The following is a 17,367-nucleotide window of genomic DNA, read 5'->3' as shown; positions in this document are numbered from 1 at the left end:
GAGACAAACTCTGCATCAAGTGGACGATCAAAGAGATTCCTGACAAACCTAACAGACAACTTTGTTTCCCCAAAAGAAGAGAAGGAAACTAGCGGATCAGTCACATTGAACTTAATTCTCAATAACAGAGATGAAATGTAGAAGTTGTTGAAGCTACACGAACCTTGGGGGGAGTGATCATATTGGAATTTTTTCAAAAAAGCTTCTTTCAACATGTAAAAAACAAGAAAAAAAGTCAAGGAAACGATTGTTCCATTCATGGGAGAAAGTGGCAAGAAGGTGACAAGCAACAGGAAGAAAGCAGAATTACTTAACTCAGTTTTTTGCATCTGTCTTTACACAAGGGGAAAAAGCAGTCCAACCTATCAAAAACAGTACTGTAAAAAACAGATTAGAAACACAAGTTAAAATAGGCAAGAAAATGGTAAGTAAGCACCTGTCCACCCTACATGAGTTCAAATCACCAGGACCAGGTGGCAGACATGATCTCAGAACCATTGAACTAACGCCCTGTGCGTTCCCACAGAGAGGGCCTCCTCAGGGTGCCTCCGGTCAGGGAATGCCGACTGGTGGCCCCCAGGGGGAGGGCCTTCTCTGTGGGCGCTCCGGCATTATGGAATCAACTGCCGGTGGAGCTCCGGATGTCATCAGACCTCCGAACCTTCCGTCGCGGCCTGAAGACCCACTTATTTGAATTAGCTGGTCTGGCCTGATGGGGGAATATGGGTTTTTAAATTGTTGTTCTTAGTATTGTACTATTGTTTTTTAACTGGGCATTGGTTTAATCTTTTTTAACTTTTGTATTGTTATTTATATATGCCCTGTGAACCGCCCTGAGTCCCTAGGGAGAAGGGCGGTATACAAATTAAATAAAACCTAAAACCTAAACCTATACCTTTCAAAGATCTTGGAGTACTGGGGAACCACCAGAGGACTGGAAAAGAGCTGATCTAGTTCCCATTCAAAAAGAGAGAAAAAATAGATCCAGGAAACTACAGACCTATCAGCCTGACCTCAATACCTGGGAAGATTCTGGAAAAGATAATCAAGAAATGAACCAGCGAATACTTATAGGCAAACAAAATCATAACCAAAAGCCAACATGGGATTGTCAAAAACAGATCATGCCAGAAAAATCTTATTGCATTCTTTGACAAAGTGACAAAATTAGTGGATCAGAGGAATGCTGTGGATATAATTTAGTTGGACTTAAGTAAGGCATTTGATAAAGTAGATCACAAAGTACTACTTGATAAGATAGAAAAATGTGGGTTAGACACCATCACCACCAGATGGATTCATAATTGTCTGACCAACCGCACTCAATGTGTATTCCTCAATGGAACTGCATCTACATGGAGGGAAGTATGAAGTGGGGTATCCCAAGGCTCTGTTTTAGGCCCAGTGCTCTTCAACATCCTCATGAATGATTTGGATGAGGGGATAGATGTAGAACTCATCAAATTTGCAGATGACATCAAGCTGGCAGGAATAGCCAACACTCGAAAAGATAGACTTAAGATACAGAAGGATCTTGACAGACTTGAACATTAGGCGTTATCTAACAAAATGAAATTCAATGGGGAAAAAAGTAAGGTTCTACATTTAGAAAAGAAAAACCAAACGCACAGGTATGGTGGTACCTCACTCAATAGTAGTAACTGTGAGAGGGATCTCGGAGTCCTAGTGGACAATCACTTAAATATGAGCCAGCAAAAAAGCCAACATAGGTCTAGGCTGCACTAATGGAAGGATAGAATCAAGTTCACGTGAAGTGTTAATACCACTTTATAACGCCTTGGAACTGCCTCCAGTTTTGGTGACCACAATGTAAAAAAGATGTTGAGACTCTAGAAAGAGTGCAAAGAAGAGCAACAAAGATGATCAGGGGGACTGGAGGCTAAAACATGTAAGGAATGGCTGCTGGAATTGGATATTCTAGTTTAATGAAAAGAAGGACTAGGGGTGACATGAAAGCAGTGTTCCAATATCTCAGGGGTTGCCACAAAGAAGAGGGGAATCAACCTATTCTCCAAAACACCTGAAGGCAGGGCAAGAAGCAATGGATGGAAGCTAATCAAGGAGAAATTTCTTGATGGTTAGAACAATTAATCAATGGAGCAATCTGCTTCCAGAAGTTTTGGGTGCTCCAACAGTGAAAGCTTTTAAGAAGAGTCTGGACAGCCATTTCTCTGAAATAGTGTAGGATTTCCTGCCTGAGCAGGGGGTTGGACTAGAAGACCTCCAAGGTCCCTTCCAATTCTGTTATTCTGTTAGGTGGTTAAAAAAAAGTCAAGATCGCAGCAATGAAGATGCAATAGAAGCTTTATTTTTAATGTATGTCAGAGGTGCAATACATGTAAAAATGATGCCATTTGCTTTCTTATTTAATTCAGTGTAGGCATCGCCCAACTGTAAAATGACTTCTTTTAATCATATCCTGTGGTTACCCATGTCAAGAAGATGCAAAAATCTAAACAGGATCTATATCTACTGACATGGAATGTGGAGATTGAGACCATGATCAAAATTAGAGCCACGCACAACTTCAGTTTGAAGATTCCATTATAAAGTAATTTGATCAAACTACTCTCTTTGAGCCAAATTGCCAAAGGAAGATGATGCGTCAAACAGAATCAGCTGCTTTCAAATCTATTTGAAGATTTATTGGACTCCACATGTACAAAAAGACATTTTTGTCCAGTAAAATCTTTGCAATGAAACTAATCAATTTAATTTGAATTGCAAACTCAGATTGAATCACAAATTCAATCTGTATCGTGAGAGATTTATAACTCCTAATTAATTTATGCATGTAAACGTATGACTAAGAGTCTATTTTTTTCTTACAGTCAAAGTGAAGAAGCACAGCCAGGTCTCAATAGGTAATGAAAAGATATGGCTTTTATTGATTAATTGGCAGCCACCAAGCAAAGGGTGGATGTGGATTGGGACCACATTAATTGATTAATTATCCTGCCTTTATTAATTTTAAAAATAAGTCAAGACAGCAAACATATTACTCCTTCCTCCTCCTATATTTCCACAACCCTATGAACTGAGTTGGGCTGAAAGAGAATGGCCAGCTTAAGGTCACCCAGCTGGCTTTTATGCCTAAGGCAGGACTAGAATTCACAATCTCCTAGTTTCTAGCCTGGTGCCTTAACCACTAGACCAAAATTTGGATCCTCCTTTTGCCTTGTTTATCAGTGCTCAGCAATCCATGACAATTGTTTGCAATGCCAATATGAAAAAGTTTATACTCCCACAAGATATTCAAATTCCTGTAGATGCACTCATATTGTCCCAGACTGAACAAGAAGCATTTCATTGCTGCCAGATGACAAAGAGGAAGTAAAGTATAATGGCTTCTTACAGCATGCACCTAGGGAGAGTAGAAGAAAGATATGCTCACCACTTCTTTGATTTCAACCTGGGGGCTGGGTTTCGGGGAATGAGGAACAAGGCTCTCATGGGATGCATATCACAAAGGGCTGAGAAACCAAAAAGAGAGAGAAGGCATTAAACAAACTGTCAAGTGTAATGGAAAAAAAGAGAACATTCTAGTAAAGACATTGAATCCTAGGGTAAAATTTGCATGTGATGAAGGAAGATCAATTTAGTGACTAGGTTCATGGATCCCACTTGATCATAAGGTAAGCGAGGTTATCTCTGAGGCTCTGGTGCATAGTTTGACTGTGCATCAACTATGCTCTGAGACCTTAATCATAGCTTATTTGGGCTTTGATCAGACTGCCTCTGTATGGACTCTCTCTGCTTGTGGATTCCAAGAGTCCTTCTGTTCTTCAGAGGATCTCTGAATGAAAAAAAAAACAACAGAAAGATGTCCAGACAGCCACTGGAAAAAGATGAAGAATGTTTCTGAGCACAGGTATGTGTCCTTGTGACAGTAAAAGTGGTAAGATATAATTATTTCACTGCTCTTATTGCATCCACTGCAAGCCAGCTAATGCCTTCCTCAGGATCTGGTCACCCCTGAAGAAGGAGAAGCTGGAAAAGTTGGAGAAGTCATTCAGACTTCTTGGAAGTTGGAATTTGCCTATGCAACTCCAATGGTGCTGACTGAGACACAGTCTTAACTGGTTACCTTGGATGAGTTTGAACATGTTCGTTCTAAGGAAGTGGACAAAGTCACGATCAGTGTGACCATTTTGTACTTTAGATTCATGGTCTTCCTAATCCTCAGGGGAGGATTTGCATGGTTGGATTCACATTGTGGTAAATACATCTTCAAGGGAGTAGGTAGTTCCACCAGCTCTTAAGGATATGGTGGCCTTCCTCTTCAAGAAGTTATTGGAGGATCCAACAAAGCTGGACAGTTTTCATCCTGTCTCCAACTTTACTTTTTTAGGTTGTTGACAAAGTGGTATAGAAGAGTCCATTTTTGAGAAATGTATGTTGATTAGCCTATATGTGATAGGAATTGTCAATTTTTGGCATTTTTGTTGACACTGCTGGCTTTAATTTCAGTTTTTCTTTAGCTTTATTAAAGTAGACCACCAAGCATCACAATCATTAAAGTTGGGCAGTCATATAAATCTTGTAAATAAACGAAATGCTTTGCTTGTTTATTGCTTAGCACATTGTATACATCTGGCATCTGAGGTTTGTGACCCACAGAGGCTCAGTGTGTTGTGTGTGTATATTGTGGTTTATTCAAGAAAAAAATGGTTTAATTATAGTTTAGTGGGATATGGGAACCCAGTCATCAATTTGTGTCTTAATACTTTCTAAAGTAGATCATTCTTTCCATAGTTTGTTGCCGTTGATGTCGGCTGTTGCAGGTTTTTCTGTGTAGTTAAAGAGAAGCCCTGCTTAGAATCATGAAGTTGAAAAGGGTTATTTAGGTCACTGAATCCAATTCCCTGCTCAGTACAGGAATTTAAGTATCCCCAACAGATGGCTGCCAAGTTTATGATTCCAGCAATTCCCTAGGTAACCACTTTCAAACTGCTCTGCTAGAAGCTTTTTATTAACATTCAGCTGGAATCTGCCTTCCTCTAACTTAATTCCATTATTCTATATGCTACCCTCCAAGACAACAGAAAACCATGACCTTCTTCAATGTTGACACTCCATTAGATACTTGAAGAGGACTTCTCCTCTCTTTCATTCCCCCCAGTCTTCTGTTGTCAAAATTAAACAGTTGAATTTTAATTTTTGATACTGAAATGTTTTAACTGATGCGACATTTATGTCTTCTACTTTTAATGTTGTTTTATTATTATATTCTTGTTATGCAAAGCTAGCATTGATTTAAATATCCAGCCACGCAACAATTTCATGTCAAAGATAAAATTCGAACGAAGCATTTATCAGTAACTCTTTTAGTTGCTTTGTTATATCAGCTATATGGATATATCTATGTTTACACAAACCACAAGAAATGGAACTAATAATTAAAGGAAAGTTTAATATGACGGAAAGGTGAAGGGGAAGAAATTGAGCTCATCTCCTAGTACATATTTTAATATCTCATTATGGTCTGCTTCGTATAAGACTATCAATAAATCTAGCCAAAGACTCAATGTATTATGGTTTGTCGCACAGTCAGCCAGATGTTCAGACTGGAGTTGGCATTTTTATCCACCTATCGAGTCTTTCCGGAGGATCTGGGATGTGGATGTTTGGTGGTATTAGAGGTATCATTGCAGGATTAAGCTGTTCTGAGTAAAGCTGTCTTTTGCAATTGACAGATGGTGAATTTGTCAATGCCGATGGTATTCAAGTGGTGCTCAAGTTGTTTGGGATTTCACCCAAGGCGCCTATTACCACTGGTACTACCTTTGCTTTTTTTTTTTTTGCCACACTAACCCTATTTATACTTGCAGGTCTATGTGTTTCGTTATCTTCTCCAGGTCTTTCTCTTCTATTCTTCTGTCTCCAGGTACTGCCATGTCCACAATCCAGACTTTTTTTTTGTCTTTCTTATCAACAGTTGTTAAGCCTGGGGTGTTATGTGGCAGGTGCCTGTATGTTGTTGTTATTATTATTATCATCAAATTTATTTGCCATCTATCTCACCATTTGAGGAAACTCTGAGAGGTATCATATCATGACAATCTGGTCTATATGTGTGCTTTGAGTCTACCTAAAAGCCAAACGTTAGTTCCTGAACTCATCACTTTATTCAACAAATCTTTACTTAGGGAATATTTGCATATAACATATCATACTGAATTGGAATTTCTACCGCTGCATAATGAATTTTAACAAGCAGCAATCCAAACTATGATAAAGCATAAAATTCAAATATACTCACGGGGAGCTCCTTCTGCCATTTCGATGGCTGTTATCCCTAAAGACCACAAATCACTCTGAAAGAAACAACCAAAAGTAACACAACTTTCAGTGATGTACCACATACGAGAGTTACTACTATATAGGAAGGACTTCTTGGCACCTTATATCTGTAAGTTTCCTCAAAAATTGTCTGAATAAATTTCTGAACTTTTGATTCCTCAAGTTCAGAAGACTTGGACCTTTCATAAACCCATTTTTATGTTCTTTCCACTGTCAGACAGGAGCATCGGAGAAATTAAGAGAAACCCAAATCAAAATACAGTGCTATTATAGTATACTGAAGCTGTATAATCCAATGTGTTTCTCTATCAATAGGAACTAAATATTTGAAAAATTAATATTTTCGCAAGAGAAAAATATTAGCTTCACTTTTCTTATTTCCTCAAATACTCTTAATCCTATCTTCCCTAATTTGGATAACTTTCAGACTTATAGCTTTATATATACATACACACCTATTGCTCTATTATGCAAGGTGTAACAATAGAGTAAGAAATAATACGTAAGTAAAAAGAAATTGAAGCAGAAATTGAAATTAAACAAAGCCTAGTTTACACTAATACTATTTACAGTACTAGATCTTTCTACAGTTTTCTGATCTTACAAACCATCCTTACTTCTTCTACCATAATAGGTAGAAGAAGTATTATCTATCTCTCAATCTATTCACATTTCCTTTATATATTTGTTTTATGATTTAAAACTTATCACAAGATGTTTATTTTCAAATAGTCTATTATTGATTCTTGTCCCTATCTTTTCTTGTCATGTTATACAATTCTTAATAAATCCATTCCCACTGCAAACAATCGCCTTTTATGTTTCTTCAGTCATACCAAATTCTCATAGCATTATATGAACTATCTCAAAGGGCATTTGCAAGAATAATAAGATATACAAAACGTATGATTGCTAATCATCACAAAGGCTTTTGTTCTGAAAAGTAGATTTTTGAGAAACTACTCACATAAATAGCAAGTATTTTATCAAATTCAACCTTCTTCAAAGGAGAGCTGACAAATTTCTGCAAAAATACTATTGGGAAATCTTAAATCTGACATATGACAAAGGGGAAAAAATGAATTCAAGCAACTTACAAATAATTATTTGAAAAACTGCATTAGAAAACAGACATAGGTATTTTGATTTTTATCTAATAAATCATGTTTGAACTGCATTAAAAATACCTTTGAATTGTGAGTGCAAGTATATACTACAGATGGCATGTGAATGTCATCTAGGGAATGGTCAAATAAGAGACATATAGGACAGTGACATATTGACTAAAAATCTGGCTTTAAAGTTGAGAAGGTGAAATACCTGGGGGTTATATTGGCAAATACAAATGCAAAATTGTTTCAAAACAACTATGTGCCTCTTTGGAATGACATCAAAATGGACTTATTGAGATGGGATAAACTGCAATTACCATTAATGGGTAGAATTTCTGTAATTAAGATGAATGTTTTACTAAAGATGCTCTTTCTATTTCAATACTTCATGGATACTCCATTTAAACAATGGCAGATGGATATCTTCAATTTTATATGGCAAGGGAAAAAGCCAATAGTTAGATACAAATTACTGCAAGATGCTGAGGAATTAAGATTTGGATGGCATGGCTATTTATACTATGACAAGGTTAAAGTAAATGTTGATTTTAATAACCATTTTGTTAGATCTTAAGAATTTGGAATAAATATAAAACAAGGTTTTCTGTGAAGATGCCTCTCTGGGTGTATCACCATTTCCTTTGTAAAAAATTTTTTTCACACTAAACTATAATTTAAAAGAAAACTTTTATATGATGATATATCATTGCCAGATAAGTTGTCAAGAATGTATAAAGGTGTTTCAAATGATTCCGCTAATGTAGTTTTACAATAAAATAGAATTAGCTCATCTAGTCATGTCTTCTTTCTGGTCTACCTAACCTAGTAAGGTTGACACTCTGTCCTGGAATGCAATTCAAGCAGTTGCAATATATTTTCTTAAAGGAGAAAATATTCCTTCTAACTGAGTGTTTTGGTATGTTGCCACCTGATTTTTAATACTACAATTAGTTGTTTTATCATTTTATACTCTTACTTTTGATTACCTGATAAAACTCTTATGAAAACTTTCCTTTCCAGTCTTGTCTAATGCTGCTTCTTCTCTTTCCATCTTTCTCCTTTTTATTAACTTAGCTTCTTCTACCAGTTCTTGCCTGTTGCCTTTTTTCTTTTCTTTTACTTCACTCCAAAATGCTCTTTGCAAATTCTACTAACGAGACATTTTCACTGTGGTAATACAGCTGTCCCACCACAAGGTTATGTTTAGGTATGCATGATAGAAATATGCATGTAGACTTAAGTTTCTTGCACGTGTGCAAGTGCATGTGTTTCAGCTGTACTTAAAAATGGTTTAATAAATGAGTAGCCTTCTTCATGACCTCAGCAACTGGTTATCCCCTTTCTCTACAGACCCCAGGAATTATCATTCGGTGGCATTGCAGATTTGTGAAAGACGGTTCTGGGCACTGGTTCCATATTATAGACCCAATTTTCTTTTGTGAACTAGAAAGTTGGAGAAAATGTGACCATTATAGAACAAATGGATATTTATAATATAGACATGCTGTTAAAACTTCCCAATTTAAGTCAATAACTATATCCCAAATTAGAGGGGGGGGGAACAGAAAACACAGATTCGTTCTCTTATTTTATGACTGTTAGCATTACATATTAAAATTTGGATGCTGGAGTGGCAGGTCTGCCACATTTTCATTTTTTGTGCCAAGACATAATCATCTGCTTCTTTTTTTTATTAAAAAAAAAGGCAGCTAGGGAAACAGTGAAGAGACATTTCTACAATACAGGATTTATCTCTTGCCTTTGTGATATGACATTATTTATTTATGAGGTATTAACTATATAATTATGTAGATATTATTAAGTGAGCTCTGTTTTATTAAAAAAAGGCTAGGATATCTGAAGTTTTAAAACTTTCCCCCCCCCCAAAGCTTCCTCCTTCCATTATGCATTCAGGATGGACAGGGAGTAAGATTTACAGTATATGTTACTTATATGTAAGGGTATACATATAATTTTACCTATACATATGTTGCATATAGTATATTTAAATGTGCTATGTATGTGTACACTTTGAGAGCAACTAAATTTCATTTTTAATATGTACCATTGTACCCACAGTAAAAAATGACAATAAAGGATATCTATCTAAGCAGGGCTAGATGAATCAAAAGTTGGAATTAAGATTGCCGGAAAAAATATCAGCAACCTAAGATATGCAGATGATACCACTCCAATGGCAGAAAGTGAAGAAGAACTAAAGAGCCTCTTGTTGCGGGTGAAGAAGGAGAGTGCAAAACTTAGGTGTGAGCTTAAATGATTTGTGCATTTATTTACTTGAGACAATTGGTCAAATTCAACAGATCCAATCTGCACCTTTAAATATACCAAAATTTGAAAACCAGTTCTAACACAAATAAAAGTCTGCTTCTACTTTTTCTTATTGTATCTTGCTTCCTTTTTTCATCTTTGCTTCTTTTTATTCCCATCTTCAGTTAGCTAAAGATAGAATGAAAGCCACTTAGGACTTAGGATATTAAATTAATGAAAGCCACTTAGCCACTTAGGATATTAAGACTGCCAGCAAGCAGGATCCAGTACAATGAAACTAAGAGCAGAACTACATATCCTCCATGGCCTATTGTAGTTTCCCAGTCTTCAAGGGGATCCTAATATAACATCAATAAAACGATCTAAATGAGAGAGACAGAGACCCATTTTTTCTCATTAGATTAAGACAATAAATGATGATTTGGCCCAGCTATCCCAGAATATGGCCAGAAAGCATTCCTAGTCTGTAGCTATACAGGGATGAAAAGGAGAAAAGTCTAGTTATTTCAGACAATATCAGATTCCAAACTTTTGGTAAAATAGTTACCAAAATGTCAGTATTAAAGTGGAGAGAACAACATGGTAGACTGTTAGATACCCTACAGCACTAAACAATACAATAGCACTTAGCCTTATAGATCGCTTCACAATGCCTTCCAGCCTCCTCTAAGCAGTTTACAATAGTTACTGGCATTCAGTTTCTATAGAAGAGGGCAATGCCGCCCATCAAGTACTTTCACTAACAAAATAGGATTGTGATTCTCTATTATGTTAAACAGCTTTGAAGGGGAAAGAAAAATTATAACATCACACTCCCTGTTCCAGCTCATGATGCAAACAATCCATTATGGCAATTGATGCTGTTTCCCATCCAAGTCTTACTATACTTCTAGATTGATATGGGTTTCAAAAAAAAACTGTTTTCTCCAAGGTTCATGGTGTGCAGTGACCTTATTAACTCACCACAAAGTGAAGCTCTGAAACAAACTTACAGTTATTTAATCCTGTTGGAACCAACGAGGATTTTCTCTTTCTTAAGCCAAGAGTTAGATCACTAATGCCTCTTTCAAATCAGTTAACTATCAACAAATTCTCCTTTGGTGGCACGTACATGTTTCTGCTGCCTGTTAATTGAGTTAGCTAGTTCAGTAACACTTTTATGAGCTGCAAATGGTAAAGGCCAAATACTACCATTGCTACAGCCTAGATCAGGGGTCATCAAGCTTGGCTCTTTTATGACTGGATCTTATTTTCGGGAAAACATGGTAACAGTCCCTGAAGTCCTTGGCTCTGACTTTAGGCTTACAATCTGTAAGTAACTAGCCCAATTTTCTGGTGTTCTCCATGTGTCTGTCGCTGCTATCCCTACTTATTGTAGTTAATGACTATGTTGGGAGAAAAAGGAAAAATGCATGACAGAAGCATTTGACCTGAAAGCTAAAATTGTAACTGCAATCCCAAATCAATATCTTTCCAGCGATGGCCTTATGGAACATTTTTCTCTTTAAGCTCTGTTCAGAACAGAAAATCAGCAAGGAAACTATTTAATGATGGCAAAACAGAAGGTCTGCATAAGTTTCTTTCCTTCAGAAAATGAATCTGCTGTCTGCTTTTAAGGAAGCATACAAAGGGGATTTCAACTTTCTTAACCAACCGGGTTAAGAAGGTTGGTTGTTTTTGATCTTTCTCAAGAAGATAAAACTTCATGTTTCTTTGTAATCTTTCTTTTTCTTATTTCTATTTTCACTATTTACTATTCTTCATTATCTATTTTTCTCTTATAGTTTTTACTTTGATAAGCCCTTCTGTAATAAAAAGGAAGGAAGGAAGGAAGGAAGGAAGGAAGGAAGGAAGGAAGGAAGGAAGGAAGGAAGGAAGGAAGGAAACACACTAAAGTCAGGTTTAATGCAAAATAATTATTTGCTCTCTAATTGCACACTGATCATTACTAATTAAGCCAGACATGTCAAACACAAGGCCCGGGGGCCGGATCTGGTTTCATGTGGCCCGCGAAGCCATCCTGGAAACAGTGAGGGAACGGCCCCCACTGCCTTGGCCCTGGCCCAGAGACCCTCCTTCTGCCAGAGACCCTCAGATCTGTCCCACTCCTGCCCAGGCCCCCATAGGCACCCTTGATGCGAAGATGTAGAGCTGGCCATGCCCACCCAGTAGGCCATACACACTCTACCCACGCCCACCCAGTAGGCCACGCCCACCCGGCCCCCTGAAGGCAACCGCAATGCTGATGCGGCCCTCAATGCAATTGAGTTTGACACCCCTGAATTAAGCCATACACTTTGTGTTCCAACTGGGTATACATTTTTTGGTTAAACTAAAACTTTACCTGAATCAGTAATAAGATTCCTTCCCCATATGTCTCTGGATATCTTTCTTGTCACCTTGTAAATTTCACTCGTAGTCCACTTTCCTAATAATCTAGCTGTCTTTAGAGCCTAATGTTCTCCCTCATAAATGTAAATGCTTCACATCTTGCCTATAATGTATTTTATCCTTGAGATTGCTCCAATATGTAAATCAGGTCTGATCCTAGATCTCCTACAAGCTGTACTCTTATTTTCTGTGATTAAAACTGGCTTTAAAACAGTTTTGGTTACTAAATGTGATCTATGCCAATAGCTATAGATACCTTGAAATCATAAGTAGCATCGGGGTTTTCATCACAGGCAATCACCTCAGGTGCCATCCAATACGGTGTTCCAATAAATGTATTTCTTCGACCAACTGTTCTGTCTAGCTGAGCGCTGACTCCAAAATCCACTTTGAATTGAAAATAGGAGAATTTGAATGAGGTAAAAGTTTAAAAAAAAGCTGATCTCATTAAAAGGATATAAACTAAATTTCATATAGGATCATCCCCCATGAACAAGGCAATTCATTTCAGAATACTAAGAAATTTCAGCCCGTCTCCTCACTCTGTACACTTCCTCCTGTATCAAATGGATTTGAGGGTCAAATCAAATAGGCCATTTTGTAGACCAAGAATCTTTATAGAATTCAACAGGTGAAGAAGTCTTTTTTTAAAAAAAAAATGTTTGATGAAAACATTTGAGACTCTGGAGTTCTCATAAGAGATCTTGTGAAATGTTGTCATTGAATATAGCTTTATTATTGTAAAAAAAACAAAACAGGAAATTGAGATCACTTTTTCCAACCAAGTCAAACAAGGACAAGATAATATCATAGTATTTCAACCTCTCAGGATACTATAGCAGAAAAAGTCAATGTGACTTTTAAAACGCAGGACTTTAATAGCACCAGTGAACAAGAAATTATTGAATCCATGTATCAAAAGATTTTGTGCAATTAAATTTTTTTAAATCCAATTGTTAATTGATAAAGTATTTGTAATTTGTTTTATCTGTACCTTTCATCTGTATAATCAATCTAGCTTCCCCTCTCTTTCCCTACTTTTCCCTACCTCAACCCAATTTAAATCCTAAATCAGTCTAGTCACTCTGTGCATCTAATAAAGGGAACTGCAGCTCATAAGCACCTTTAACAAAATTTATTAGTTGGAAAAGGTCTACCGGATTCCTGATCAAGCTTGTTGCAAGTCTACAAAAAGAAGCATTTTGATCATTGTAGATCACAACATAGAGCCACAGGCCAGAAAAGGCTTCCAAAGCCTATGCTAAAAAATTGAAATGGAGTTATCTAAAACTTCATTCTTACTTTTTAGAAGATGCATTTTAGTATTTCCTTCCCTGATGGTTATGAATCTATATCAAGACTGTATCAAACATCTTTTTCCAATGATTCAATTATGAAAATAATAAAAAGGCAAATAAAATCTCCATTGTGTTCTACTGCATGGTTGCAGATTTATTTATTTTTTTGATACCGCTCAAATGTTGAGTCAGATCATATACCATTTCTGGCAAAATACAATAAAGTTTATTTGTTTTTTTAAGTACCAGAGACCTGTGTGTGGATCTCCTTGAAGAATGCATTGTAGTTCAGCTACAGTAGAATTGCACAAATAATACTGATCAATTCTAGTTACTTTTGAGACCAACTCTTCTTTAAACATTCTGCCCACATCTCTTCAAGGACCAACTAATGTTTAATGTATAAATCCTTGAATTAGTGTCTTTTACCTATTCAATACCCATCCAAAATTAACATATTTTAAATAGGCTGTGGAGAACTGTAAAAATGCTCAAGAAAATTTGAAGTGACATTGAGAGCAAAAGAGTTGGAAGGGATTATGGTCTGCTAATATTCCTAGCCAGAATCTCTTCCATTTTTTGTAAGAGCATAAACTTTCAAGAATTTTAAGGGTCTTATTTTAAGAACATAACAACTTCAAAGAATGAAGGCCATATTATCTAGTATTCTTCACAGCCTTTTGGTGGTATATTGCTGTATATTCTAGGGTTCATCATGGATACGAATCCTGAATATTTTTTCTCTCTGAAATTTCTTGAGTAGAGTAGGATTGTTATAAAGTCAATGTTCAGGTCTACTTCATACAAACAAGAGAAATTCTCGGCTTTGGTATTCCTTAGAACAGTAGTCCCCAACCTTTCCAGCTTGACGGCTCATATCTGGTGCAAGGGTGTGTGAGTGGCAGGTGTGTGCGCGCACACAGCTCCATGTGTGCAAGTGGCGGACACGTGTGATCTCCATTCGCGTGAATGGAACTTCATGCATGGGCTGTGGGTGCTTGAACTCATGCTTGAAGCTCCACTCTTGCGAGCGGCAGGTACTTATGCAGTCATGCGCGAAGCTCCACTTGCATGCGCAGAGGATGCTTGAGGGAGGTTGCTTGTGTTCATGTTTGCCTGCCACTCACGTGAGTGGAGTTTCACATGTCCGCGCCTGCCCATCTCGAACAGGCCGCGGCCTGGGGGTTACCTTAGAAGGCAGGACTAATGAAGATTTTTCAGTTAAGCCTCATTTCATCCTTCCTAGTATTTTCTTTAAATAAAAAGTCACCGTCCCCCAAATCTTACCTAGTTTAACTTCTGCATTTTCAGTAAGCAAAACATTTTGGCCTTTAATATCTCGATGGATTACTTTGTGTTGATGGAGATGACTCAAGCCCTAGAGAAGTCAGTGAGAGACATGATAAATATAAATATATTGCAACTAAAGAGAATGTATTTATTTTGATTTTTTTAATTTTAATTTTGTTTTGTATTTTTATTTTGATTTTGTTTCCTTGCAGACAGCTGGTCATTTGCAATATAAATCATTCCATTCTCCACTATCCAGTCAGAACTGAGGAAGCTTCTTGGATGAGAAGCGAAATGTCTTTCAAGAAAAATAAGAAAGTCCAGTTGCCTCTTGAAAAAGCAACTTTGGGACAACCATGACCTGGATGACTGAGAGTCTTCATAGATAGTTATTTGCAGGTGGTACAAATTATTGGATCTCAGAATGGCTGTATCAGATTGAATTAAGCAGATCCTAAAAGGGTAGTCTACCCACTTCTGAGATAAAACTGTGCTGGCTTGATCTTCATTTGCATCTATGGCCATTAAGAGGATTCTAGCAGAAAATCTAGGTATAGTGTGAACATTTTATGGATTTCCATAAAATAAATTTTTAAAAAATAGTATCAGAGAGATTGTAATATATATAGCAAGTCTTCAGTTTCTTGTGGAACTTGCATGTCATAGCTGACTTTGCTGTGTAAATAAAAAGCAAAATGATTTCCACATAGAACATACCGGTAATAACATTCAGAAATTATCCTGATTCTCACCCTTATTGTAGTAAGAATTCTAAATGGTAGGAAAAAACAAAACAATTTTTTTTGTTCCATTTGAGTCCCTCTACGTGAAAATATCTTTCTTCATCCCTATTTTGAATGATTTTCCCCATTTCTATAAAGGGATCTGAAACTCTGATTTTAATACATCTGCTCCTATTAATATTAAAGAGGGAGTTTTCCTTCTAAAAAGAAATAGCAGATTTCAAAGACGAGCAAGGAAGAGAGCCAAATAACTTTCATTCATTCATTATACATTGGATTTAAGTGACTATGAATCATTCATTCATACAGTCCTCTAATGACTAGCCACCAAGCATTTGGAGCCATCTTTTACCTTGTGACCCTTTTCTAAGCAACTAAATTCAGAACAGAGATTAGTTACAGGCATAACATTAGCTCTTAGCAAATTAATTTATAAGCTCAGGATAAAGCCTTAGAAATGGAAATTTTCTCTTTTCTCACCTCTGTCTTCCAACCAGCTCACATTCTACTGCAAAATTTTAATTCCTGTATAGGTAGTCCTCAACTTACAATCACAACTGAGCCTGCAAATTTGGTCCTAAGTTGTTGAGGTCATAAGGTAAGTTGCCACATGACTGGACTCGGTTTATGGCCATTTTATAATAATTGATAAGCAAATCACACGGCTGTAAGTCAGAATCCAGCTGATCCCACAGGTGTTTTCTGCCATTTCTTGGCAAAACCCCTGCAAAATGTAATCACATGACCCTGCAACTAGTCATAAATACAAGCTTGTTGCCAAGTGCCTGAAATGTGATCACATAATCAGAGGGGTGTGATACGACAGTTGTAACATTTTTTCAAGTCCGTCATAACTTCAAGCAGTCGTTAAGTGACCAGTCATAAATTGAGGACTATCTGTAATTAAAGAGAGATGCTGAAGCCTTAAAGTAATAAGTTACTCAGGTGAACAATTTTTATACAACAGCAGCATATAAAGACTATCTTAAAATATTGAGAGAATACTGTAAATATACCCTCTCAATTCTATCTAGATATAAAAATAATCAAAACTTCTAACAGTAATAAATGATAGACAATAGGAACAGGAGCCAGGAAGAATCTCATGGAAAGGGAGAACATTCCAATATTCAACCTTTATTTTTCATGGTTTTTTTTGTCACTAACTCTAGCATCTACTGTCTGTTTCCATCAAAATTTATACACTTGTTGGCTAGAACCATGATTCTATACACGAATTCGTATTTATTATTAATCAGGTAGTGATTTTTAGTAAGGAACTAAAATTATCAGTATAGGTGTGATAACGAACCATGGTTTAAATTCAGCAAGAGAGAAGAACTGAATTCACCTGGAAAAAAAATAAAGAGAGGGAACATACGTACGTACGTGTGTGTGTGTGTGTGTGTGTTGGCTTCTGTTGTGTAAACTTTTTGGAAGGAACTAACATTATTTCTTTACAGGGTTGATGCAATGACATTACAGAGAGATGGTTAGCTCGCTTTGAACACATACCCGCAAAATCTCCCTGCAGATGTAGGCAATCCACTCCTCCTTCAAAGTGTTCCCTTTTGTGTTCTTGATCAGATCAGTAACAGATCCAGCACCACAGAACTCCATCACCAGCTGGCAAAATAAACAAAAATGCAATTATTATAATTAAAAAGAAAAGTGTTTTCTGAGTTGCATTAATCTAGCAGAATGCATTTAATTGGCAATGGCCCGTGCTGCTAAAAGGAAAAAAAAAGGTTAAAATTTATATAGATATAAAAACATTTCATTAAACGGCAACTCCTCCACTTGCAATTTCGCTGTAGCAGTTTGGAAAGAAAGAAGAAATGAAAGAAACACTTTCTTGAGGAAAGGGCAAATATTATCACTTAAATATTGTTCCAAAATAGCGTTCTTATGTCTATGGGG

The 17,367-nt window shown here is 36.7% G+C and overlaps 1 protein-coding gene across 2 annotated transcripts in view; it reads right to left on the bottom strand.

Moving 5' to 3' along the window:
* The window catches only part of TNIK (TRAF2 and NCK interacting kinase), a 150,712-nt gene that overhangs the window by 103,568 nt on the left and 29,777 nt on the right, over positions 1 to 17,367 (bottom strand). For both annotated transcript variants that reach the window (XM_083364459.1, XM_083364460.1), the window contains exons 3-7: positions 16,963 to 17,073; positions 14,702 to 14,792; positions 12,373 to 12,503; positions 6,284 to 6,338; positions 3,416 to 3,494 (exon numbers count right to left, since the gene is read on the bottom strand). In XM_083364459.1, the coding sequence (XP_083220585.1) occupies positions 3,416 to 3,494; positions 6,284 to 6,338; positions 12,373 to 12,503; positions 14,702 to 14,792; positions 16,963 to 17,073 (467 nt within the window). The remainder of the gene's footprint in view (positions 1 to 3,415; positions 3,495 to 6,283; positions 6,339 to 12,372; positions 12,504 to 14,701; positions 14,793 to 16,962; positions 17,074 to 17,367) is intronic.

This window comes from Vipera ursinii, assembly GCF_947247035.1.
Source record: "Vipera ursinii genome assembly, chromosome: 5".
NCBI lineage: Eukaryota > Metazoa > Chordata > Lepidosauria > Squamata > Viperidae > Vipera > Vipera ursinii.
This window is presented reverse-complemented; position numbering and strand designations above follow the sequence as displayed.